Source organism: Papio anubis, chromosome 2, assembly GCF_008728515.1.
Source record: "Papio anubis isolate 15944 chromosome 2, Panubis1.0, whole genome shotgun sequence".
Taxonomy (NCBI): domain Eukaryota; kingdom Metazoa; phylum Chordata; class Mammalia; order Primates; family Cercopithecidae; genus Papio; species Papio anubis.
Genome location: NC_044977.1, coordinates 48,958,281 through 48,985,792, shown reverse-complemented (window position 1 = coordinate 48,985,792; position 27,512 = coordinate 48,958,281). Strand labels below are relative to the sequence as shown.

The 27,512-nt window shown below is 52.3% G+C and overlaps 1 protein-coding gene across 1 annotated transcript in view; it reads right to left on the bottom strand.

The window, feature by feature from the left end:
- Positions 1–6,785: 6,785 nt before the first annotated feature.
- Positions 6,786–27,512, bottom strand: part of IFT122 (intraflagellar transport 122) — an 87,816-nt gene continuing 67,089 nt past the window's right edge. Inside the window, 13 exon segments of the mRNA XM_031663090.1 lie at positions 6,786–6,976; positions 7,407–7,571; positions 7,953–8,032; positions 9,540–9,665; positions 10,818–10,866; positions 10,868–10,933; positions 11,863–12,028; positions 14,000–14,100; positions 18,682–18,776; positions 19,884–20,024; positions 22,016–22,118; positions 23,558–23,729; positions 26,379–26,545. Of these exon segments, the coding sequence (XP_031518950.1) occupies positions 6,887–6,976; positions 7,407–7,571; positions 7,953–8,032; positions 9,540–9,665; positions 10,818–10,866; positions 10,868–10,933; positions 11,863–12,028; positions 14,000–14,100; positions 18,682–18,776; positions 19,884–20,024; positions 22,016–22,118; positions 23,558–23,729; positions 26,379–26,545 (1,521 nt within the window). The 3' untranslated portion in view covers positions 6,786–6,886.

Here is a 27,512-nt window from a genome sequence, read left to right as displayed (position 1 = left end):
ATGCCCAATGCTAATGAGGTTAAGGTGGGGGGTTTGATTCTGACGTGGACCCTCATGGCCAGAAGGAGGGTGTCCTGGATGCCTTGGGTCAAGGCTGACCCACACTCAGCCCCTCCCTGGCCGGGCTGAGCCCCCACCCTACACAGCTTAGCAGTACCTCAGCACCTTGCTTGTTGCCTAGTGCTTCTGGCAGCACGGAAGCTTTTTATTTGTGTTTGGTGCTCGTCTCCCTGCCTGTAATGTGAGTCCACAAGGGCGGGCCTAGGTCTATCTTGCTCACAACAGGGTTCCCAGAGCCCAGCATGGTGCTTGGCCTGTGGTGGAAAGAGGTGGGATCATGTCTGTTTTGTTCATTGATGTGTCTCCAGGGCCTGGCACCTCGAAGGTGCTCCTGAATATTTGTTGAATGAATGAGTGGGGGAATGAATGAATGAAGTCCCCCTAGATGATCTCAGTACTTCCCCTCTCTGTCTCAGGTTCCTCCTTTGTGGGTTTCACAATTGCAACCTCATGGAACCCTGGTAATAGGGAACTAACAGCCATCACTGAGGTGACAGTGCTCTTTATTCTGTAAAGCTTGACAAAGAAAAAATTTTTTTGAGACAAGGTCTCTGTCACCCAGGCTGGAGTGCAGTATCACAATCATAGCTCACTGCAGCCTCTGCCTCCTGGGCTCAAGCAATTCTCTCACCTCAGCTTCCTGAGCTGGGACCACAAATGCACACCACTAATTTTTGTATTTTTTGTAGGGGTGGAGTCTTGCTATGTTGCCCAGGCTAGTCTTGAACTCCTGGCTCAAGCGATCCACTCTCCTCGGCCTCCCAAACTGCCAGGATTATAGGCATGAATCACCGTGTCCGGCCCAAGAAATATTTTTTAAACAAAAAATGCTCTTTGTTCAGGACAACAGACTCATAGTGAGCTGGAAGGGTCATTTGAAGTCACCTACTCTGACCATCTCTGCTACATCCATTTTGCAGATGAAAAGACTGAGGACTAGCTCTGCAGAGTAGATCAGGTCCCGTTACAAATCAGTGGCAGCCTGCGTTATAACCTACATAGTCAACTGGGCTCCATGGGTATCAGCTTCCCAAACCGGGCTATGCCTCCCTCCCCTCATCAAAGACAGCTCTCAGGAAGGACCAGCCAGCCATTCACACCACGGTATAAATGACTAAAGAAAGGTTTAGCTGGGGTAATGGAAAGGCCCTAGACTGAGTCACACAGGCCTGGGGCAGGGCAGCGGAAGCCTCTAGGAGAGGAGGCTGGATTCTAGCTGGTCTTTGAGTCACCACGGTAGTACTGCTTCCTTCCCCACTCTGGGCCTCAGTTTGCTGGGACAAGGAAACCTCAGTGTGGGGCGCGTGCACATCCACCTATACAGTAAACCTCACCTGCTTTCCCCATGAGAGCCTGGTTCGTGAATCTTTAGACCCTACAGCCTTGGTTTCACTGTTCTCCCTCATTGGGCAAGGCTCTTTTCCATCCACCCTTACATCTGGACTAAGGCTACACAGCCTGGGTGCAGCCAGCTCCTCCGCCCTCCCGAGAGTGTGCTTCGGTTCTCCACTCTGTAAAATGGGAATGATAATAGTGCCTACCTAATAGGATTATTGGGAGTGCTTGTAAGTGATCAATATGTTTGTTGATGACAGTATTCTTTTGTTTTTGAGACGGAGTCTCGCTCCGTCACCCAGGCTGGAGTGCAGTGGCCGGATCTCAGCTCACTGCAAGCTCTGCCTCCCGGGTTTACGCCACTCTCCTACCTCAGCCTCCCGAGTAGCTGGGACTACAGGCGCCCGCCACCTCGCCCGGCTAGTTTTTTTTTTGTATTTTTTAGTAGAGACGGGGTTTCACCGGGTTAGCCAGGATGGTCTCGATCTCCTGACCTCGTGATCCGCCCGTCTCGGCCTCCCAAAGTGCTGGGACTACAGGCTTGAGCCACCGCGCCCGGCCTGATGACAGTATTAATCTCTTCCTAAGTCTCCTTCAGGTCTCTGCTCACACTCATGTCCTTGGGGCGACCACCCCTGACCATCCTACACACCAGGCACCCCCACCAGGTTTAGTCGTTGTTTTGAGACAGGGTCTTGCTCTGTCACCCAAGCTGGAGTGCAATGGTGCGATCTTGGTTCACTGCAACCTCCTCCTCCTGGATTCAAGCAATTCTCCTGCCTTAGCCTCCCAAGTAGCCAGGACTACAGGTACGTGGTGCCTCACCTGGCTAATTTTTATATTTTTAGTAGACGGGATTTTGCCAGGTTAGGCAGGCTGGTCTCTAACTCCTGATCTCAAGTGATCCATCTGCCTCAGCCTCCCAAAGTGCTGGGGTTACAGGCATGAGCCACCACACTTGGCCTATTGTTTTTTGAGACAGGGTATCGCTCTGTCACTCAGGTTGGAGTGCAGTGGCACGATCATGGCTCACTGCAGCCTCAACCTTCTGGGCTCCAGCGATCCACCATCTCAACCCCTGAGTAGTTGGGACCATTGGTGTGTGCCACCATGCCTGGCTAATTTATTTTCATTTTTGTAGAGATGGGATCTCCCTATATTGTCCAAGCTGGTCTCTAATTCCCAGGCTCAAGTGATCCTCCTGCCTTGGGAGCCACTTGGGAGGCTGTAATCTCAGCCTCCCAAAGTGCTGAGATTACAGGTGTGAGTGACCACACCTAGCCATGTTCAGTTTTTAAACAGTCATCACCATCAGCAACTATTTCATTCATCTTCTTAAAGCAATTTTTAAATGTTTTTTAGAGATGAGTCTTGCTCTGTTGCCCAGGCTGGAGTGCAGTGGTGCAATCATAGCTTATTGCAGCCTTGAATTCCTGTCCTAGGCTCAAGTGATCCTCCTCAGCCTTCCGAGTAACTGGGTCTACAGGCATGCCACCACACCTGGCCTCATTTGTCTTCTTATTGACTGACTTCCCATCTCTTTCTAGAATGCAGGACCAGCCTGGCCTGTTCATCGTTGCTTCTGAGCTCACAACCAACAGGAGGTGTTCAATAAACATTTGTTGAATGAATGAACAACTCCTCCTGCCCCCTGTGAGGAGGGTCTAACTCCCCACTGACCACTGAGGAATCTGGGGCACGCAGGGTCAAAGTTCCTCTGCAGAGCTGGGATTTGAACACAGGCCTGGCCAGCACCCACACTTTGTGTCGGGCAGTCCAGAGAAACCCATGGTGTGGGTGTTGGCCAAGCTGGTGTGTGTAGGGCTTCCTGAGCCAAGATGTCTGGATGCAGCCATCTTGGGGCACCCGAGTCCCAGCCCTCAGGAGCCCAGCTTTGCCTCTGCCTCGGAGGATTAGGGGCTTAGCTTGCAAGGCACAATTCGCTCTTCAGCCTCTGCAAGAGAGGAGCTGCTGTGAGAAGAGCCGCTAGGTCCTCCTCCTCCTCCTCCTCCTCCTCCTCCACCTCCTCCTCCTCCTCCTCTTCTTCCTCCTCCACCTCCTCCTCCTCCTCTTCCTTGGCTTTCTTTCTCCTGGTTCCCTACATGGCTCAGCCCCACCTGGCTGCATCACCAAGGCTACGTGAGGCCTTCAACGGCACTGAGAGCATCAAGGGGGAATAAGGGAGGGGGAAAGACCAGCTCTCATTCCCTCCTTCCTCTTTCTTTTTTCTACTCTAGCATTTGCCAAACTCCTTATATGCACCAGGCTCTAGGGATGCTGAGGCAGATCCCAAACAGTTCCTGCTTTCAAGGGGCTCCCAGTCTCAGGGGGCACTGATGGGAAACTAAGCGTGAGAGATGAGAGTTTTCTCCAAGTCCCAGTACTATGGGAGCCCAGAGGAGCAAAAGGTGGACCAGGAGGGTCAAAAGAGCCTCAAAAGAGTCTCCCAAGCAGGGCAGACAGGGAGGGCCAGCTGGGCGTGGAGGTGCTGGGCCCCCCAGGGTGGCGTGGTGGGGACAGAGGGCAGGCCTAGGGGTCTGGGTGTTGGCTGAATGGCATGGGCAGCTGCTGCAGGTGGCAAGCAGGGAGGGCCATGATGAGGTCCAGTGTTCTATACTAGGCCAGTGTTCTAGATCTGTAGGGGGAGAATCAGGGAGGGCCAGGGTAAGCACCCTGCCCAGTGGTGGCCTCTGCTGTGGGCACACAGACTCCGAGCCAGAGAAGAGACAGAGCAACCTTGGAGGAGGGGCCTCTGCCCACCTGTGCGATAGCCACCAGGGTCTCCTGGCCTCACAGCCTTGCTGGGAAAAGAGGGGAAACCAAGGCCTGGGGACCTCCAGCTGCCTGAGGTGCATCTACAGTCAGGTCCACCTGAGGCTGCCCAGTCCACCTCTCCCTTACTTCCTCATTCCAAGAACATGGGCACAATGTTGAGCACTTGGAGATGAGAGATCGGGACCAGTCCCAGCCAGATGGGGTCTCCCTATATTGTCTGAGCTGGTCTCTAACTCCCGGCTCAAGCGATCTTCCTGCCTTGGCCTCCCGAAGTGCTGAGATTACAGGTGTGAGTGACCACACCCAGCCATGTTCAGTTTTTACACAGTCATTACCATCAACGATTATCTCATTTGTCTTCTTAAAACAATTTTTAAATGTTTAGAGATGAATGTTGCTCTGTTGCCCAGGCTGGAGTGCAGTGGTGCAATGACAGCTTACTGCAGCCTTGAATTCCTGTCCTTGGCTCAATTGATCCTTCCACCTCAGCCTCCCGAGTAGCTGGGACTACAGGCTACAGGCCAGAATCACTGCTCCACTGTGCAGCCTCCAGCAGCCACTCCTGTCCGGCCTCAGTGTCCTCTTAGTTCAATGGGCATCGCCAGGTCCCTGTGGTGTCTTTCTTGTCACAGGCACTTGAGGGGTCAACAGGATCATCAGCGCTGTTGACAGACGCAGACTGAGGCTGGAACCTCGGAGTCAGAGCTGGAGGGGGCCCTTTTGTGCAGATGGGGAAACAGCCTTGGAGAAAAGACTGGACTTAGTTCAGACCCAGATCAGGTTGAGAGAGAAAAGCAGCCAGACACAGGGCTTATGCACAAAGGTTGCACTCAGGTGCAACCAAATATGCCTTGGCTTAATGCATATTTGCTGAATGAAAAATAACATGACTGAGGCTCAGTGTCATCACCTGCGTAATAGGCAGCCTTGGATGATGCACGGAAAGTGCATCTGACTGAATAGGGGTCCCACTCAGGCCTCTGGAGCTGAGCTTCCCGGGGCAGCAGAACCCAGCAGAGCACACTCATTTTTGTGTTCTTCGGCTGAGGGGGATGCATGCTAGAGTCTCGGCTGGAACCCTCCCCTGCCTCCAGCCAGGGACCATCTGATCTGTCACTGTGATTGACTGCTGGGTAGCTGGAGCTGTTTTCTCCCTCGCCTCTTTTTCCCAGCCATATGCAAATGATTTCAGTTCAAGTCATGCGCTAATGGAAATCCTAACACACTAATAAATGTTTAGTGGGAGAGCGCATGCATGATGGTAAGTAATTAGACACTTGATGGAGGAGTTCTGTTGGCACAACTGTCTGGCTCCCTTCCTTTCTTTTCCTCCATCATCTCCAGAGAGATGTGGAGGGAGGCAGGGAGGAGGGGCGGTCTAGGGCGGGGCAGGGGCTCTGGGATGGGGCTCTATCTCCGATACTTCCCACTGGGGGCCTCTGCAGCCACTCTCCTTGGGGCCTCAGTGTCTGCGTCCCTGCAATGGGCACATTTGCCCTGCCCTGCCCCCTGCACAGGTGGGTTGTAAGGAATCAATACTGCAGCACAAGGGGAGGGTGCGTTTCAGCATGGCATGGCAGCCCATACCCTTTCTCCTGCCTGTGTCCGGCTGCTCTTGGGCTTTTCATGAAGTGCTGCATTGCCACCTCTGGCAGGTGGAGTGGGGGTGATAGGGGCAGGGCCTCAGGGCTGGACAAATTGTGGGCCGCCCCTCCCAGGGCTGGAGGCACCCCCGGGCCCTGGCAACCCCCTTCCCAGCCCCACTGGAAATCATAACCCTTCCTTCACAGGGCTGCTGAGAGGCTTGAGACAGCATGGAATGTGGCTGGTGCCCAAAACGTCCCCAATACATGTGAGTTCTCCTCAGCTTCTGTGTGCTGTTCCTTCCACGCCCTCAAGCTGTTGGACTGGACACCAGTGATGCGTGAGGGAAGGGACCTTGGCAGCATGGAATCTCAAACGGAAGCCCCCTGCTTCAGGAGCTGTTCCAAATGGAAGAGTCTCCACTGGGCTGGAGCTGCTCTATGGGGCTGGGGAAGGTGGATGGAAGAGGGCAGCTCCACGGCCTGGACAGGAGCCTTGACTGGGCTACCAAACAGAAGGCTTTTTAAAAAAACTCCTGCCATCTTCTTTGGACCCAGGTATTTTTTCTTGTCAAGATGGATCCCCATTAAATCAAAATAAATAAACAAAAAAAAATCCCTGTTCCCCTACCCCTTTCCATATTGCCATTTTGATTAAATGTTAAGAGCACACAAATGTAATGTTCCTTTCAAATTAGAAACAGGTACACTTTTGCATATGGAAATTAAGTTGCAGACAATAAGAAGATTTGCTAAAATGTAGATGGTGATGAAAATAAGGAGCCCTTTTGTTATTATTGAGGCAATCTGTTGGCAAAATGTACATGCTAACGGTCTGACAGATCGGCGGACTCCAGCAGGCTGCCACGAACAACTCAGAGCCGTTCTGAAAGTAACAGATTTTTTTCCTTAGAAAATATATGTACATTCTCTTCCTCATCTCCTGGTGCTATTTACAAGGCATGAAATGCCATAAATAGGAATTCTGTGGTTACACAAGGCCCCCCCCCAAAAAAAACCACAAACTTCATCTGGGCAAGAAACACATTCTGACAGTTTAACTCTTTATTCTCCTTCACAGCCCAGCAGACCTCAAGGCGGGCAGAGGGTGCAGGCCATCCCCAGGATGCTGGTCATGGGCCAGGATCGTCCTTGCACCTGCGGCAGTAGGGGCAGCAGCCATGCTGAAGCACCAGCAACTCATAGTCCTCAGAGTGGAACATCTGAGGGAAGACAGCCATAAGCCCAGGCTGAAGCCCTAGTGCTTATCAGCTCTACGCCTGGGGCCAGGACACACTGCCTCTCAAGGGGAAGGGGCTTGGCAGTGGTCAGGGCCGGACACAGACCTGCAGCACCTTTGTTTGAGGGCTGGAAGGGAAGATGGGAGGGGGCTGTGGGGTTCCTTGTTTTCTGAGTGAAGGTCAAAAGCACATCACACTTGCTGGTCCTCCTGATTTGGGGAGGGTGTGGACAGCGCAGGGTCTGGTGAAGCACATGGAATGCAAGTAGGGGCAGAGGACAGCCAAGCCTCTGTCCCAACTTGGAGCCATGGACGTGCCCCTCCTCCAAGGGGCCAGACCTCCCAGAGGGACATTTGGGCAAGGGAAAAGTGGCCAAGAGAAGCACACGTGAGCTGCTGGGGTGGCCACCTACCTGGAAGCAGGAGGGGCACATGGTAATGGAGGCATCAGGTAGTAGTGAGCGGAAGTATTGCCATCTCAGGGGCGGGGGCCAGCGCTTGATGAGGACATCCCGGCGGCTCATGGAGCGCAGCACTAGCCGGCTTACGACTACTGGCACGAATTCTGAGCCACCTTGCTGCAGGGTGGGCGGGAAGGAGGCACAGTGTCCTCACTCAGCCACAGTGACACATCTGTGTGGATTATGATCCTGGAATCTTTGGCAGTGGTGAGAGAGGACCTGCTTCCTAAACCCAGGTGACCCCGACAGTGACAAGCTCCTCCCACCAGAGCTGAAGCTGCCTCCCTGTCCACAGACCTGTGCCCTTGGCCATGGTCCTTTGGGGGCAGCCATGGCTCCCATGCCCCACAGGAAAGGGTCCTGCCCCTCCCTCGTGCCACCACATCTGGAAGTTCTGGCCAATCCTCCTCCGCTACTGTGCTAGCTGAGGGTCCCCATGTGCACAGGAGAAGGAATAGAGGATGCCCTCCTTCAGGTCACCCAGAGAGGCACTCTCACCTCAAAGCTCAGCTTAGCTGTGAATGGGTCCTCATCTCCCATGGAGTCCTTGGTCTCCACTAGCCGCAGAATCTGGGAACCTGGAGGGGTCTAGTCAAGGATGGAATCAGAAGCAGAGATGGAGACAGACCTTAGCCTCCACCCTACACCTGTGTGAAGACTCAAGAGCAGCCAGGCCAACGGAACAGTTTTCCAGGTGGAGGAACAGAGGGGGCTTAGGCCAAGAAGGTGGAGAGAAGGGACTCTGCTGGCTCTGCTGCCCTCACCCATTCCCCTTGCAGGCCACACACACCATGGATCCCAGGGCCAGTGGGAAGCACATGAGGGCCCTGTGAGCTGCTGTGGATGGGCACGGAGGGGATAGGCCCAGGGATCCTGGAGAAACATTCCTTGGCTGCTGGGGGTCTGTGGGCACTTGTGATGGAGCAGACAGGGGTGAGAGCCCCTACTGACCCCAGGGCGGGTCAGACTCACGTGGAGGTCCCCGGAAACCGCCCCTCACCCACAGTGGTGGAGCTGGTGACAGAGGCCAGCAGGGGTCCTGCAGAGAGGCCCAGGACATGAAGACTGCTGGTGTCAAGTTGGAGTGGGCACAGCACCCACCTGCCAGCACCATAGCATGCATCATCTGTGGCACCTGAGGGAGCCTGGGTAGCACAGATGGGTCCGTGTTTCCTTCAGCAAGCAGCTCTCTGAGCTTCCCTCCTCCTAGTGTGGCCCCTGGGGGTGGCAGCACCTGGGAGCCGCAGGAAAGGCAGGCTCACAGCCCCCAGACCTGCAGACTCGGCCAGTGGAAGGACGCGAGGCCCCAGGCCATGCGTGTGCTGTTCCCTGCCAGAAGCCCCTCCCATGTCCAGTCTGCAAGTGTGGCCTGGCCTGGACAACTGCCCTGGTGCATCCTCCTGGCCAAAGGGGCAGGCTGAGCTGTGCCCCGGGGCTTTCACTGCCACGGCTGAGAGGAAAGCTGGCTGTTTCTGGGGGGTATGAGGCTGAGGGGATATGGGGCTGGCACTGCTCCTGACATCTCTGTGTTATGGGGGCACCGCGGTGCTGCCAAAGAATGAAGCTCCCCAGAGGACAGTGCGGCCAAGAGAGGCAGAGCCAGCCTGTGACAGACCAGACTAAGCGCTGGGCTAGGGAGCTTCCTCTCCTGCTCAGGGCTTCCTTGTACACCCTTCGCTTGTTCGGCCTGTCTGACAGTTTTGGACTCTGTCACTTGCATGCAAAAGTGACCTGAGGGGAAGAGCTGGGGGCCAACACCAACATCATGTCCCATGTTGGCTATGTAGGAGTTATGCACAGACAGAGGCACAGCCAGTGCCTTTTAGGGGGCAAGGGAGGGTGGGAGACCCACACGGGAACACCAAGGTGTCACTTGCCACTTCTGGGTCTTCAGGTCCTGGCCAGCTCTCTGCCCATCTCTGGTCCCTGTCTCTGTCCCATGTGGGCCTCTCCAATCTCTCTGGGGACACACAGCCAGGCTCAGCATGGCCTGCCATCCCCTGGGACTGGGCTCTCCTGCATCCCGCCTGGCCCCAGACCCCTCACACAGCCGCATACACAGGCTCTGGCCAAGGGCATGGATACTGCTGTTTGCAATCTCTTGCTGTCTGTTGTCCTGCTTGGGTCTTGGCACCTCCAGGTCGATGAGGGAGATGGCTTCTTCATCAGTGATCCCTTCCTCCAGGTAGAACTCAACCAGGTGTAGCACGTCTGGAGGGCATAGAGAAAGGGCTGAGGGGGCTGAGGGCTTTGCAAGGGACTTGCCGCCAGGCAGGTGGGGTGACCACAGAGTTCCTTCTCAACCCACTGGCAGCTTCATCAAAAGCAAGAAGAGGCAGCAGGGGCAGTCTCTGTGTGTGTGTGCAGGGGCAGTCTCTCTGTGTGCAGGGGCAGTCTGTGTGTGTGTGTAGGGGCAATCTCTGTGTGTATGTGCAGGAGCAATCTGTGTGTGTGTGTGTCAGAGTTGATCAGCCATTTATTTGCAGGGACAATTCCAACAGCAGGGGAACTGTCATCATGTGTGTGAGGATATGGCCTTCAATGTATATGCAGGGGTCTCTGCTTGAGGGTATGTGTGTGTCTTCTCTTCCTTCCTTGGGGACTGGTCCATTTGCAGGGGCTGAGTCTCTATGTTTGAGACAATCTGTGGCTGTGTGTGGGAACGATCTCATTTGCAGGGTGGGTGAATCAATATCATGGACAGAGACAGTCTCTCTTGTTTGCAGGAACAAGAATCTGTGTGTGACGTACTGAAAGGGCAGATCTCCTGTTTACAGGGAATCTGTGTCTTTAGGGGGCAGATTCTGTGGGACAGCCATGTGTGCAGACGACAGCGTGTGTGCGGGGGCGGACGGTGTCGCTGCCATGGCCAGGGGCTGGTATGCCAGGCAAGTCATAACGCGAGGGCAGGTCGCCATGGCCAGGCCTGGTCTCAACCGCTGGGGCCGGGTCGCTGTACGGACGGGTCAACCGCCATGTTGCGAGGGCTGCAGTCAACAGCAGCCATGCCGGGGCGGTGATCAGCGCCGCTGCTGCGCGGTGGCCTCATCAAAATCCCGGAAGGACTTCCTGGTCCTCGACATCAGGAATCGACTCCGGGGTCAAATGAAACATCGGGCTACCTGGTGGTTATCGCAGGACTGCAGGATGGGACGGCTAAAACACTGGGCGGCGGTGAATGATTCGCGGTTTACAAAAAAGCGAACGACTCTTATCTTCCATTTCATTCAGGTCAAAGAGTCCTCCTCCGCTGCGCTTCGAGGTTAAATAGAATTGCTGGCGCGTTACCCCAAGTCAGTGCCAGGCTTGAGCCAGGTGGCGAAACCAGTTCCAGTCGCCCGCGCCCGCGCTAAGGTCGGGGACTCACTTGGAAAGAGGGAAAAGATGGGCTTTGGCGGCAGTTGATGCAGACGATTGCCCAGGTTGTTGAGCAGTGGGTTGTTGAGGTGGAGCAGCTGACGGTAGCAGCACAAAGGCTGCTCACAGCCACAGGACTCGAGGGGCCAGGCACGTGTCCTCCTCCCCCTGGACTCTGGCTTCGGGCCCCTGGGGCCTGGCGGCAAGAAGAAAGGCCACCTGGGTGGGCAGGCAGGGAAGGGGCGCCGGGCCCAGGGGCTCCATGCCATGGGGAAGCAGGATAAAAGGCCTGCCGAAACACCCAAGCCCTGTCACTTGGGGCCCTGTGCCCAAGACACCTGCACAGGCAGCGCTCAACAGCACTTTTCCCCTGGCAGGAATGACAGTGGCCGCTGCCACCATTAGCCAGCCATTTACCATGCTGTAGGCACCATGCGGAGCACGTGGCCTGTGCTGGCTCATTTAGCTTCACAACTACCTGTGGGAAAGGGGGAACCCGAGGCGCAGAAAGATGGAGACAGAGCTAGGAGAGGGTGGAGCCAGGATGTGAACCCAGGTCTGTTTGATGCAAGTCCTTGCTCTGAGCTTGAGGGAGGAGGTGTGAAAGAAGGAAACTGGCTGGGTTGAAGGAATGTGCGCTGGGAGTGTGTGGTAGATTTGCTGGAGAAACACAGCCTGGTTCCAGAAAGGGCAGAGGTTTCTAGAGTGAGGGTCAGCTCTGGAGCCAGGCCTGGGGTAAAGGCAGAGCCACCTGGGCACAGAGGTGTGGGGCTTGCCTAAGGGAGGGCAAGGAGCAAGGGAGACCAGGCTGAGGGCTGGGGCTGGGGTTGGGGTTGGGGACTGTGAGCTGGCACCGGGGGGACTGCGGGGAGAACAGGGGGTGGACAGGGAAGCACAGGGGAGCTGGCATGGCCAGGCCTGAGCAGGGGGCACAGAGCCTAGAGGGAGCTATAGCTGTCTCTCTTCAAACGGAACCCAGGCCAGGCAAGAAGGCATGAGATGGCCTCAGGGGAGAGGAGAAGCCGTCTGCCCAAGGGTGCTGTGTCCTCACCTCACTGTCATGGAAGGGCTTGGCGCGGATGGTCAGGGTACCCAGCTCAATGGACTTTTGGAATCTGGCAGGGATGTACAGGCCACGCAGCTTGTCATAGGCATGCCGGGCCAGCCTGTAGGCACCGAGGGCCTTGCTCTGCTTGGCCAAGGTGAAGAGTATTTTCCTGCCGTGAACAGGGTTAAGGACAGCAGGGGCAACACCAGGCCTAGGAGCTGGCACTGCCTATCCTTGAAGTGAGCCCCGGGCTGGAACACAGCTCGTGCTGGTGCCGGGAGGGCAGAGGAAGGATTGTGGGAAGGCTCTGTGCGCTTGTGAGAGGTGAGTGTACTTCTCGGATGGCAAGGCCCAGGAATTTTTTCAGATATAAAAACAGCATAGTTTCCATTAATACTTTAACCTTGCTTAGTATCTCTGGGCCTGCTGATGGCTCATCTTGCACCACCCTGACTAGGCCAAAATGGCTGTTTCTGCCTCACCAAACCTGCCAGCCAGGCCCTCCTAGGACGCCTGGCACGAAGGGTGCTCTGCTCTCGCCCTGCCAGGTGAGGCCTGGTCAAGACTCCCTGGGGAGCCACCCTCAGCCCTGCTCTGAGGCCCCTGGGTGTACCCCACTCTGCCTGCATGCCCTTCCCCAAGGGCCTAGTGGGCAGTTTCTGAGCGGCAGCCTCGCCTGTACTCTGGGGCCCCCTTGGAGCTCCTCAGCCAGAGGCTGATGAGCCTTTGTGCTCTCCTCTCAGGTCACCTCCGATGTTGGCTGCTCCCAGGCCCTCCTGCCCTTCCTCCCACCTTCCTCCCAGTATTCCTGCTCCTGCCCTCTGCAGCGCAGCCCCGTCCACTTCAGCAGTTTTGTGGAGAGTTTCCTTCTGTGTCTCCGGCATGACTCCTCAAAGTCAGGGACTGTCAGGAGCCATTTCCAGGTCCCCAGGGGATGGCACAGGGTAAGGCTTGGGGCAGGAGTCCCATCAAGCTGTTGACTCAAACAGAACTTGCTGCAAAGGATAAGTACAGGTGCTCAGCCCGCACAGGCATAGCCCTGACTGCTCCTTTGGGGAAAGACGGAGATGCATGCAGCAGAGGTCTGACTCTAGGAAGGCACCCCTTGATTTGGGGTCGTTTCCCCTGAAATATAAATAATGGGCCTGGAATCCTCTAGCAAGGCCAATTCTTACAACAAAGAGCTCTGCGTCTTTTCCAGTGGAGTGCGTTTTCCTTACAGAGGGAAGGTGGTGCTGGGGCTGGGAAGAAGCTGAGAGTACAGTGAGATTTAGAAAAGAACAGGGACAATTATGTCTCATGACATCCAAGACTTTAAAAATCTGGATCCAATGATCCAGTACGTGGCTGCACAGGACCTTCAGGCACCTGCTCTGCTTATGGCACCACTGTGGCCCTCAGGGTCTACAGAAGGAGAGGAAAACCCAAAGGTACGCCCTCAGGCCTTGGGTCCTGCTGCCTCTCCGGCCCCTCCCACCCAGGGCCCCCTCACACCCTCCCACATGCCTTGCTTGCCTCTCCACATGCTGGGTCCTCCCCTGGAACATCCACTTTGCCATCTTCCCTGGCTGCCTCAACTTGCATGATGGACATCACCTCCTCCAGGTAAACTTCCCTGACCGTGGCCCTGACCTCAGCCTCATTCCACCCTCAGACACAGCAAACATCCACCAAAGCAGGCCCTAACCTGTGACCTCCCTCTTTGATGGCAGCTTTGTCACCTGGTGCCTGGCCCAGGGCTTGGGGACATAGCAGGTGCTATGTATACCTTGGCTAAACAAACACCCCCTCCTCTCCAGTCTGGGGAAGTGCCCAAGGTTCCAAGCCTGAAGGTCTGGTGCTTCTTCCATTTCAGTCACATCTTCATCTGTGGGTTCTAGGAGGAATTGGGACAGTGTGTTGGCCAGAGACCTATTGCTGGGTTCAGCTCAGAGAGCCCTGAAAACTTATCTTTTCTTGGCCTGGGCCCCTGGGCCTCCCTGCTGAGCCTCTACAGCCAAACAGCAGCGAGAGGGTGAGTTCTCTCTCTTCCCTGAGGGCTGCTGAGAGAGGAAGGTTCTGCCAGGAAAGTGCTCTGGAAGGAATTTCTTGGGGCCATTAGACAAGAACCGGGACGGGGGAGGGGTAAGAGAAAGGATACACTTTAGAGATGCCCAAGGGGGTGTCCTTGGGCAGGCTGTGCAGCAGGAACCTGGAGATGTTGAAAAGAGTTTCAGGACGATGGACACTGAATGGATCCTCCTGCAGTGAGAGAAAAGTAAACAGGGATTGAGTTCCTCAACTGAGCTGCTGCTGGGCCAGGCCAAAAGGCAGACACCAATAATTCTGAGTGACATCAACAAGAGCGGCTCTGATTATTAAGCACCCACTGTGTGCTGGGCACCATACAGTCACTGTCTCATCTGGTCTTTAACATAATAACCTTGTGGTATGCATTTTTATCCTCACAGTACTGATGAGGAAACCAACACCTAGATAGATAATTTGCCCAAGTCACCAACTAGAACAGAGCTGAGCTCCTATTCAAACCCAGGTCTGATTCCAAAGCCCAAGAATGTCTTTCTTCCAAGCTGTACTGCCTCTGGAGTTGGTAATGACTCCGTTTCTCTGAACTACTCCAAGTTGTCTCCAATTAGCTCTAAAAGAGAAGACCTTCTATGCAACTTAGGACATAACCACTGATTCATATAAGCCTGTCTTTCAACAGGGCATTTAGCCCTCTCCAGCATGAACCCACATGCCTCTTCTGTGCTTTCCAACAGCAGCTTGACTGATGTGCCACCAAGTAAGCACATATGCGGAGTTCCTCAACTGCTGACCCACTTCCCTGGCTCCTGGCATAGGCACTAACAGGAGGCAGTTAGCGCACATTAGTGGAATGATTGGTCTTCGTACCTAGAGGCTGCCAGAAGCTCAGAAGACAAATAGGGAATTTTCTATGTGAGGGTCTATAAAAGGTCAAGAATACCTTATTTTGAAGGCATCTGGCACACTGTACATAAACTGAGATTACCCACTTCTAATAAAGCTTTAAATGGTGAGGATTAAAGCAGGCTAGCCACTCCTTTTTCTTGTGAGCACTGAAGAAGGGTCTTGTGACGCCCTACTGATCACTGAGCCACCAAAGCTTAACCCCTAATTGGTCTAAACTCCTGAGGACTCACTTTGCTCTACACTTCTTCAGTTCAGAGCTTAGCATTTTCTATTTAATTCACACTTAAATTTCTATAGCTTTTGTTAGCTCCAAGAACTCAAGAAAACCTGAGACCACATCCTTTCCAGGGTAAGAACAAGATGAAGTCTGTCTCTGGTTCTACTGCACTAGGTAGGGAAGCTAAGTAACGTCCCAGAAACAATAGGTAGGAGGGGAGTCCTTTCCTCTGGGAAAGAAGCCATGTATCCAGGAAGGACCTGAACTTCCCTTTCCAGTCTTGCCCTGAATCAATGCTGCTCTCCTGGGCCCTGGATGTTGAACCACAAACTACCACTCACCTCCAGGCCTTTGCACAGGCTGTGACTTTTGCCACAAACACCTTTCCTCCTCCTCCTCTGCTTCACTTGCCCCATTTTTACTTTTCTCCCGCCTTCTGGCTGAGGGGCCACCTCCTCCAGGAAGTCTCTTCACAGGCCTCTAAACTTTACCCCTGAGGGATTGTCCTGTTTGCTAGACTGGGACTGACTGCAGGGACAATGTTTTGTTCACCACTGCGTCACCAGGTCTTATCACAGGGTCTATCACACAGTAGGCATTTGTTGAACGAAGGAATGGCCCAATTAAGAAGATTCAGCTGGGATAAGAGCCAGGGCCCCAGCTGGTCTGAAGCCCCTTAGCTCCTAGTCCCATGTAGGTCCTGTGTGTATTAGCAGAGCTCAGTTGTTAGAGACAGGAGCCCTCAGCCCCATGCCCCAGGTGAGGAAGAGGACAGGGAGCAGCAGGAGAAAAGTCTAAGGGAAGGAGCTGAGAGCCAGGTTCCGGAGTGGCTTGGGCAAACTGAGGCTGAGCTGGGCCCTGACTTCCAGCCCAAGTTGAGTCTGGGCTCCTTTTGTGGTAGTTTCTCTCCAGGTGAGCACCTGATAGAGATGAGGGACCCTAGGGGGTCTTGTTTCAGGAAAGGCAAAGACTGTAAGGGAAGATGAGGTCCCTTGAGACCACTGACCCTGCTGTGGGAAGGGATGTGACACTAGACTGACGGTTGGCCTGCACAGAGCCTGTCAGGAGTCCTTCTTGCCAGACTTTCCCAAGAAGCAAAAAATGTGCTGAGAGGTCAGCACAGATTAGAGGGAAAGAAGTGCCCAAGGTGGAAGGCAGGGCATTTGAGAGGTCAAAGAACTGTGGAAAGGCTGGGCATGGTGGCTCATGCCTGTAATAATCCCAGTGCTCTGGGAGGCTCAGGCAGGAGGATCACTTTAGTCCAGCAGTTTGAGGCTGCCATGAGCTATGATCATGCCACTGCATCCCACCTTGGGCGACAGAGACCTCATCTCTGAAAAAAGAGAAATGCCAGATGCCCAGCCGCAGGGTGCAGGCCAGGGAAAGCTGGTGTGAAGCCTTGCCTGCAGCAGCAGTAAGGATAGTTGCCACCTAGGGTCACTCCATGCTGGGTACTCTTCCAATATTAACTCATCTAATCCTCACAACAATCCCATGAAGTAGATACTGCTGTTATCACTATTTTATAGAGAAGGAAGTGAAGGCCAGAGAAGGTAAATAACATGGTGTCATTTGTGTGTGAGGACTCTCAAGTTTACCCACAGACCAACATACTAGCCTGCTTTCTCTAAAGGGAGAGAGGGAGGGAAAGGCTAGGAACACAGGCTCCAGTGCCAGCCTATTGAGACTCATATATTGGCTCTGGAATTTGCTGTTTGATAGTAGAATACATTCCTAAATGTGTTTATGTTATACATCATTTCAATGGGCATTTCTCACTTTATGTTTTTTCGCTAATGAGTTATTACTTGCTGTTTATTTTAGACTACGGAAGTGATGTTAGACAAAAAACAAATTCAAGCAATTTTCTAAATTGAGTTCGAAATGGGTCATAAAGCAACAGACACAACTCATAACATCGACAACGCATTTGGCCCAGGGACTGCTAATGAACGTATAGTGCAGTGGTGGTTCAAGAAGTTTTGCAAAGGAGATGAGAGCCTCGAAGATGTGTAGCGTAGTGGCCGGCCATTGGAAGTTGACAACAACCGAGAGCAATCATTGAAGCTGATCCTCTCACAACTACAGGAGAAGTTGCCGAAGAACTCAATGTCAACCATTCTACGGTTGTTTGGCATTTGAAGCAAATTGGAAAGGTGAAAAAGCTCGATAAGTGGGTGTCTCATGAGCAGATCGAAAATGAAAATATAGTCGTTTTGAAGTATTGTCTTCTCTTATTCTATGCAACAACAACAAAACATTTCTCAATCAGATGTGATGTGTGACCAAAAGTGGACTTTATACGACAACCAGTGATGACCAGCTCCAAGGCTGGACTGAGAAAAAGCTCCAAAGCAGTTCCCAAAGCCAGACTTGCACCAAGAAAGGCCATGGTCACTGGCGGTGCTGCCGGTCTGATCCACTATAGCTTTCTGATCCTGGTGAAACGATTACATTTGAGAAGTATGCTCAGCAAATGGAGGAGATGCACTGAAAACTGCAACACCTGCAGCCAGCACTAGTTAACAGAAAGGGCCCAATTCTTCTTCACCCACCTGACTGCACGTCACACAACCAATGCTTCAAAAGTTGAATGAATTGGGATACAAAATTTTGCCTCATCCGCCATATTCACTTGATCTCTTGCCAACCAACTACCACTTCTTCAAGCATCTCAGCAACTTTTTGCAGGGAAAACACTTCCACAACCAGCAGGATGCAGAAAATGCTTTCCAAGAGTTCATTGAATCCCAAAGTATGGATTTTTACACTACAGAAATAAACTTATTTCTCATTGGCAAAAATGTGTTGATCATTATGGTTCCTATTTTGATTAATAAAGATGTGTTTGAGCCTAGTTATAATTATTTAAAATTCAGTCTGAAACTGCAATTACTTTTGCACCAACCTAATAACCTGTGAGACCCCTCTGTCTAGGGCTTCATTATCATCTGTAAAATGGGGGTGACAGTCCTTCCCTCAAAGTGTGGTTGAAAGGAGGAAATGACTTGATACAATGAAGCCCTCAGTACATTGCCTACTAGGTACTAAGTGCTCAACATCTGTTGGGTGATTGAGGAGATACAGTGGATGAAGAGGCTGTTGACAACCCATCACCTGTTCCTCACTGCAACCAGACAGATTTAAAATGGCTTTCTCAAAGGAATCAGAGAGTGACTAAAAAGAACTATTTGGGTTTCTGGAGACCAAGCCAACACTCTGGTTTCACAGAGAAGAAAACTGAGGGACAGAGAGGGAAAGTGAACTGCTGAAGAACACACAAGTCACTGACAGGGCCAGCCAGGGAGGGAACTCGAGCCTTTGGTTAACCTGGGTCTTCGCCCTACTGCAGGAGAGGGCCTCATGGAACTCCCGCCCCCCCTTGCTGGTTAATGCAGAGTTTCCCCGAGTCATCAAAGCCTGCACTGAGGAACTAGCAAGGGCCATTCCAGCTCTGGATTACAATTCAGCAGCCCACTGCGTGATACATGGCAAACAAATAGTCAAACAAGGAAAATCAAACTTTTTCTCCCCAGCGGAGACCAAGATTCCTCAGCAGTTCACTGTGACCAGTGGGTTACATTCCATCCAGTCTGCTGCTCTTTAGACATGCCCGGGACTCCTAGCGCAGCAGACAGTACCCTCAGGCGCTGGTGACCCAGCCACCTTACCGTGTGGCGATGGATGGCATGGTAGCCATGGTACAGCTCTGCCAATCGCTGGAAGTGGTGGAACTTGCCAAGCATCATGTCCTTCTGGGCAGGATCTGCTGTGTGCAGCGGGTGGGAGGGGAAACATATCAAACAGTGTCTGTGGCTGCCAACTGGCCCCAGGAGGAGGGGCCAGGCAACAGTACTTTTGCCGGCATCAGTTCTCCCACCACACAGTGTCTGTGCCAGGGTGAGGGACAAAGTGTAGTGAGGGGAAAGGTACTCTGCTTAGGAGTAGGGCCACTCCAGGACAGTGAAGTCTTAGGTGGGCAGGGCATAAGGCCAGGGAGTTTGAAGATATTTTTTCCAGATCTCTCACTGCACCCTCCCAGGTTATTCCCCTCAGGGAGCGACAGCTGCAGCAAGACCCCAGATGTGTCAGAAGAGCCTGCTGGGACAAGGGCAGGCAGACACCAACTGTATTCATGCTTATCTTATGCCTCTTCCCTCTGCTGCTCCTATCAGAGGCATAAGGCACTGGCCAGAACACAAAAATGTGACCTTACACCTGGGCTTGACAATTTTCAAACTGTAAGCATGACTCTGTGAGGCTCCCAGCAACCAAAGGGACCAGGACAAGGGACTCCCACAGGACAGATGGGCATGCAGAGCTCAGGAAGGATTGTGACTTGTTACAAGTCACCTGCAGCCTCCATTCCAGTGTTTTTCCCACCCCTGCATGTGGCCTTTTCCAGTGGAAAAGAACATCTTTCTCTTCCACTTCCAGGGCTCCTTCAGTACATCTTGGGAAGTCTTGTGAAAGAAAGCAATATTGAAACTGTTTTTCTGGCTGGGATGAGTAAGAATCTGGAGTGCGTTATTGTAAAGTCATCTCTTGTTCATCTTCTCATTTAATTTAAAAAATTTAAAACCCAGTGCTCACCCAGGTCCAGCTATGGGCTCCCAGGTAGCAGGGGAGAGATATGCTCTGAATTAGCAATGCAGGGCTGGACCTGCCAACCGTAACCCCAGGACGGTCCTCATACCATTCTGATGGGCAAACTGGAAAAAGATGACACACCAGATTACGCCACTGCAAGGCAGGCTTATGGACAATACACCCAATAAACAAGCCCAGAGCTTTAATTAAAATGTCCCAGCTCTTCTGATGTTTATCAGAAGTGGGGCTTGGGAAAACAGTGGTCTGGCTGATGTTTACGCACCTTGAGCTATATCGAGGCACTGCATGGACAGCATCCAGTAATAATAGGCAGCATCATTAAACCTGCTCTCTGCCACAGCATTGTTTGTGAGTTGCTCCAGCACCTGGACCGCTTCTCTCTGTCGCCCGGCCTTGTGGAATGCTGGAGGAGTGGTGGAGGGAGGAAAAAAGCACATGCAATTTAGGAAGTCACTCAGGAGGCAGGATGGAGCTCTGTGGGGCTTGCACAGGGCTGTTTTGGAAGTAGGACACTCATTGGAGCATCTGCAGTGCTTCGTTGCTGGGATGGAGCTTCTCTAAATAACCGAGGCTACATCCTGGAAAAAGTACAGTGAGACAAATTCCTTTTTGGCTGGGAAAATGCGACCGACTTTGAAAAGCATGGCAGAAAGGAAAAACTGGAGGGGCCAAATTCCAAGGCAAAGTCTAAGAGTGAAACTTGCTCATCTTTAGTGAGGTTCTGCCCCCTGCTCATTCCAGGGCAAAGTTTTGTGATTCCTAAGGTGATACAAACAGGACCTGCCACTTTACTGCACTTGGAGGTTTGCAAAATGCTTTTGTTGCTAATCACTTCACTGGATCCTCACCACAGACTTATGAAGAAGGAAAATTATCCCCCTTTTTATGAGCAATGAAATGGACTTTGCAACATGGAGGTAAAGCGTCACACCCAAGGTCCCAGAACCAAGCCCAACTCTTCAGTTTGTCTTCAAATGACTGCTTTTCAGTGACCACTTTGAAGGATCTACCTCAGTTCTCACAACCATTTGTGAAAACAAGCAAAAAAACTCTCAATCATTCCTACACTGTTTAACAGATATTTTCTGAGTACCTACTACGTGGCCAGCCCCTTGAGATGTTGGTGGCTGATAGTGAAGCACTTGTAGCCATGACACTTGCCATATGTGGGCATTCAAATGATCCTAATCCTCTGCCTTCAGAGAAGGAGAAGGTCTGGCCTTTGTTCCATTCTCATATACAATCTCTTATCTGAGTACCAAGTTACTATGGTGATGGATTCTTGGAAGGGCAGACACAGACAGATGGATAGGTTGATGTGTTTTGCCCAAACATGCAGATACTTCAGCAACTGGATGCTCTGGAAATGCTGAAGCAGCAGAGAATGCGCTATCCTTCAATGAGGGCTTTCAGTTGAGAGCTCCAACAGGGAGACATTTGTTCTGCAATGTGTCCAGAGGTGGCAACGGTTACCATATAGAAGTGTAAATCAGATGCTACGGAACATGAAACACCCAACTTCAATTAGAAGGCTAAATAGGCAGCAAAACAGAAAAATCAGGTTCCCCAGTCAGAGAGGTACTGGTCCAATTCTGGCTCTCCTGCTGACTAGATTTGTGACTTGGCATGGCACATTTAGCCTCTTCATCCTTGCACAGCTGTTGGCAAGATTCAAGGTTACATAGGTTAAGTGCTCAGCCAGGGCCTGACACAGAGAGGGAAGTCAACTTTAAAAAATACGATTAATTACATCAGCGAAAGTTCTATACTTGCTTTGGCTCCAACTTCAGATGCCGTTGTATGTTGTGTGCAGCCCATTTTACCAACAGAAATCTTGAGGAGCAGAAGTCACCCATTTATCTGAGCCAGAAATAGAAGCTGAGTTTCTATTCTCAGTAGAGGTGAGACCATGCCTCACACTGTGTGGCAGTCCTCCCTTATTGTCCTCATGGCACCCTGGCTCACATTACCTCCCTGCCACTTCCTAGCTATGAAACTTCAGGCAAATTTCTTCACCTCTTTACCCTTCAGTTTTCTCATCTGCAAAATGGGAATCATAATGATGGTAGCTATACCATAGGGCTGTTGTGAGGATTAAATGGGAAGATACACTGCAGTGCACAGCACTTTGCTCAGTAACCACAGAGGCTTGGAGAGGAGGCAGCACCTCTTAAGGGCCTGTAGCAAGTGAGTGTGGCCCAGGAGGGTGTGACTCCAAAGCCAATGGTCTTTTCATGCTCCATAGTCTTTCACCACCAAACAATCACATCCCCAGGATGAAGTCATCTATCTTGGGATCTACAGATGGGAAGGGCTTGGTAGCCTTCCTGAAATGTATGTCTTGGCAGTGACTTCTCCTGCTCCTTCTAGAAGGTGACAGTCTGTGTTGCCTACCTTTCTGGGCTTCCTCAAAGCGATCGTTCTCTGCTAGCCACTGAGCATACGGCACGTAGATGTCATCCTTAAACTCAGGATGCTTCTCACCCAAAGCAAAGGCCTGGGGAAAGGAGCAAATGAAGTCTTAATAAAACTGCCCCTGCAGCCCCCATGAAAACACTGCACTTGGCTGAATTCATTAGGGATGTCATATTTTGCCAGCCTGACAACTCAGAGAGGGAGAGTGCCTCCCCCAAAAACTACCCACAGAAACGCAAAAACAAATCAGCTCTTCGAAAACAAAAGGCAATTAACAGCAATATGCAAGCGACTGGATTCAGTAACAACACAGTCTGTTTCTGGACCACAGAAGCGGCACAGAATCAGAAACATTTTATTTTGAGGGTTTGCGTGGGCTCCTGTAGTGCTGCAAACAGATTTCTTTTAATTGCAGGCGATACCTAAGGAAACAGAATTGACATTATCATCATTACCACTTCTTATCAGTTGTCAAAGATGACTGTGGGCTTTGAGCTGTATGGACCCACTGACTACTTCTCACCTAAGCCCCAGAATCACCTGTCAGGCCAGGAGAACTGGACATGAGCCATGGGGAGAAAGTCTGCCTGATGCACAGCGAGGTCTGAGTCATTCTAAGATGCTCTAATCTATGTTGCTTGAGAAATCTAATAAATTTCTCTTGAGAAGCCACCATTGCCTCTGTCCCTAGCCCCACCTTTTCTCATGAGTGACCTCAACACCTCACCAAATGGAGCCATCCAGAGAGCAGACAACAGTCAGATGGCTCCTCTCAGTGAAGGCTTTGCTTTCACTCTAAAATGGACCATGACGGGTGGGTGGGTGAGTCGGGGGAGGATCTTGGCACAGCTCCTAATCCTCTCGGGGACGGATTTCTCTGAAGGGCACAGGGAGCCGGTGAGCTGGAGGGTGGGGGTTGGCCACAGAAGGGGCAGCATTAGCTGCTTCTGCCAGCCTCAGGCTGGCCACTTTTCTCACTGGCCTGGCTAATTCTTTACAGCCCCCAACACCAGAGAGAGAAGCAGTGGTTGTGGGGTGGGGGCAGAGAAGGGAGGGAAAAAACTGGCCCCTGAAATGACTCTCGCAGTCTGGATCTGGAAAGCACAGATGGTGCTTTCTGCCAAAATGTTACCCAGCAGGTTTTAAATGTCACGCAGGTGCATCTTCACATCAGCCACGTGTCTGAGCCTGTGGTGCTGGTCAGAGGCAGCTCAGCCCAATGGCAGGCACTGGAGCTGTCATGTTCACACTCACATCCCCGGTGCCTGTCACCACCCTGGCACAGAGCTGGCTGTCAGTAACGATTTTCTCAATGACTGAATGAACGGACAAGTGGAAAGGCGCTCCACAATTCTGTGGCTCAGAGAATTCGAGGTTAAGTTGCCTGACTGCCAGCCCAATGTTCCTTTCATCATGAGGGCAACTTCTCTCCATCTGAACCCCAAAGGGCCCCTGTACCCACCCACCTGTGTCCCAGGGCTCAGGTGGGGCCCCAGCCCACGAGGCCTGCTTTCCCCTCACCTCATCCCAGCGCTGGGTCTCCACGTGCAGCTGCACCAGGGACTTGAGGTCACCCATCTTCAGGTAGGTCTCGGCAGCATAGCCAGGGCTGTCCAGCTTCTTGAGGTAGGTAGCACACAGCAGCAGCGGCTCGCGCTCAGCCTTGTCCAGCTTGCGGGCGATGTCGATCAACCTGGAGAGGGAAGGGGCAGGTAGGACGGGGGGCTCTGGGTCTTGTCAAGGGCAGACCGTATGTCCATTCATCCTGCAGTCCCCAATGTTGATACCGTGCCATGGCCCCTGGGAGTTGCTCAGTGGTTAGTTATTAAATGCATGAATACACACTCCAGAAACATCACCAGGGACCGGGAGAGGTGGCCTTTACAGGATCCCGTCAGCCACCTCGTGTATCTTTCTCGGAAGTCACTGAGCTATCCAGCAGGGCATAGAAACAATTATCTCCTAATCCCCTACCAGTACCCAGATGATGCCATGAGCTTTCCCATGCATGAAATCAGAATCTTCACCACCCTAAGAGGTGGGCACTATTATTTCCATCTCTCAGATGAGAATAAAGTCTGGGGGAAGGTGAAGCACCCAGCCCAAGACTCAGCAGCCAGGAAGTAGCCCAGCGCTCTTTCTACCACAGGTGCAGGAATTCTCACAGAAAAGTGGAGGCCAAGGCATAAGAATACCTCATTGACTGCTCTCTAAAGGAAGAGGTGAGTATGGGGCCTGCTCTGAGCTCTGGACAAAGGCCTGCAGGAAGTCTTCCCTGTCCTCCTGGCCAAGGTGCTGACCAAAGGGAGGAGCCGCAGGGACCCACTGGCTCACCACTGCTTCCCGGTGGTGAGCGGCCCTCCCATTGCTCATGGGGACATGACACCTGGATAGAATGTGCTTGTTCTCTCTGGTCAGGCTGGAATTTGGAGTCAAACTAACTCTCCCAGGAGAAAGGGTTCTACCCAGGCTAGTCTTGGTGAGAAAGGAAGGAGAAGCAGCTGTAACGAATCCCTGTCTCAGAGACAGGCAAGGCACGGAGGCCTGTCAGTCTATACTTAGAATAATAATGGCATCTAAAAATAACACTGCTCAGCAGAAAAAGGACACATTTTTAGGGAAAGGTGGCATAGACAGGCCTTAAAGCCTTAGAAACCTTCCCACCCATCACACCCAATGTCCCTAGAGGAAAGGCACCTTTTATAGCCACATCTGGAAAGCGAACAGAACATGCTTAATGTGTTTCTTGAATTACTCAAGTACCCTCAGAGTAACCTGACACATAGCACTTACAAATGAAAGTGACATGAAAAGCCAGACGAGAGAACAGGGGACCCTAAATCTGCCTGGCCCTCTTCTATATGAACCCCTTCACTTAAAGAAAAATGTGGGGAACAAAATCTGCGCCTCTGTCTTAAAAAAATTACTATTGGACAAGAAAATGGGGTGGTAGGACATCCACCAAGGTCCCTTTGTAAGGGGCCAACACACCAATTATTAATATATGGCAGCACTCAACGAAATAATTTAATCATTAACCAGCCTCCTCCGTATCCCCAAATCCTGGCTGGGCCACTGCTACCTGTAGACCACAATGTTGTTTCCAGAAGAATCACCAGCCTTTAGGAACCAGCCTAAGCCACCCTCAGGAGCTTGTCCCATCATGTCCTCTGCCTGCCACAGCAGCACGTGCATGTGTGTGTGCACGTGTGTGAGCCTGAAGCTCACTGACTGGAAAGACAAAGCCTTCCCCCTGAAGGTCTGCTGCACCGAGTCCCAAGGCTGAATCCATCCTGTCTCAGTGCTGCCCCACCCCAACCCCCTCCTCTCCCTGTTGTCCACCTTGACGAATGGTGTAACCCACCAGCAGCTACAGAGCAAAGCTAGCCTGACACTCACCCTTGCCCCACCACCCTGGGATGGGTCACTTGGTTCTAACTCTGCTACTTCTCTTTCATACCCTCAGCTACCAAGTTCCCTCCTGCTCTACTGCACTAGCCAGTTATCTGGTCTCCATTCTACCTGCCTGCCTGAGGGGGTGTCTGACTGTACAACCCTGACCGTAGGTGGTCACTTGCTATTGGCAAATCTAAGCACCTCCGTTTGGCATCAGGGGCCCTTCCAGTGTGGCCAGCCCACTTCCCCCAACCCACAGCCCATGTCCTTCACCCTCCCATTCCCACACGTCTTTTACTCCAACCAGAGCCGACTCGCTGTGTTCCTGCTGTACTTCCTGCCTGCATTTCCTTTCCCCCCATCTCTATTTACCTCTTGGAATTCTTCAAGGTCCCCTCATGCAAAGAGTGTCTCCTAAGAGAAGACATCCATGGTTCCTCCCATAAGAATTCTTCCCTGGAACTTGTTTTGTTTTTGTTCCTACCATTACACATGTAGTTGGAATCGACATCGGCCAGATTAGAGGCTAAAGCTCAGCTCTACAACTTTCCAGCTATCTGGACTTTGGGAATAACTTGTCCCTTTAGCTTCTGTTTCATCATCTGCACAGTGGGTGAGGAGACACCAGCCCTGATGGCATGGGTGGAAAACCTAATGCCTGGAAGGTTAGCACAGTGTCTGGGTTGTAGTGAGCGTTCAGCAAATGGCAGCTGTGATGTCCTGGTGTCTCCTCTTCCCTGGTCCCCACCATCCCTTCCCCTAGTGACTCCACAAGCTCCTGGAAGGCAGCTACTGCCTTGTGCAATCTCTGTCTCTCCTGAAGAACCTAGCCACTATCATATTAGCTTTAGATAATTAGAGAAGCACTATTTGTCCCTTGACAGTCAAGAGGTGACATGTGATGACATGCTGCCAAATGCTTCTCGGTGCAGGGACCAAAACCTACATGTCAACCCAGCCATGGTCACCACAGATCTCGATGGCCTTGACGTGCTCTCCTGCTGAGATGTACATCTCCACGGCGGCTTTGGGCTCCTTGATATTTCTGGCCCAGTCAGCCTGTTTGGTGATTAGCATCTTTGTTTCTTTGGGGTCTCCAGATCCAAGGAAATCCTGAGGAAGCACAACAAACAAAAACACTCTGGATCAGAACTTCCTGTGCCAGCGTTACATCAGGCTTTTCTAGCAGCAAGGGCAGGCTCCACATGGCTAAAGCAGGCAACCAGGAGGCAGGCAGGGCCCATCCCTGCGGGGCTGAGAAGGGGGAGTCCCAGGTCTCGGGAAGAGTGATCTCAGGCTGCCCTGCAGGTGTTCCTGGGGGATCCTGGGACAGCGTCAAGGACACTGGCCCCCAGTGCTTCCTTCCCATCTCACAAATGGGCATTTGTTCATCGGCTAAACGACACTTTCTAGACTATTTGGGGCCCTGCACATGAAGTCTGCAGGCTCGGGGGTTCATGATCAGGCTGTCTCTCTCTCACATAGTTTGGTAAATACATGATTATTCCTAAACAGCAATGAGACAACCTGGTGCACAATTCTAAATATCGAGACCTGTCATCTTTATTCAGATCTTATGGGTGACACAACATGCTTCAGAGTGGGCTGAGCAGGGGTTCCCCTAAACTTACACAAACAAAATGACTTACAGTTTGCCGGCCCTCCATGCCCTCTCTGAATCACCAGCAAACACTCTGTGCCCTGAACTAGGGAATCATTGCATGGTCTTTGCCCCAGTTACTTGCCTGGAACAGATAATAAGCAAACCTCTCTCTGGTTAGCTGCTTCTCAGCTGAATGGTTAGGGATCCTGTCCTGAGGTCAGGTCTGCAGGTGTGAGGACCTGATCCGACAGTGGGACAGCAGGAGACCATGGGGGGATCTGAGGCAGGGAAGGTGCTCAGGAGAGGACCTGAGAAGGAAGAGACGACTGTGGTCCTGGAGGCTCAGGGGTCAGGCCTAGAGCCTGTGTTCCTTTGGCCTCAGCAGGGGCCCTCTGAAGCGGTATGCCCAGCTTCTCTGGGCTGGCCATAGAATGTGTGAAAAACAGCCTCAGAACATCACCTCTTTTCACGGTAGTT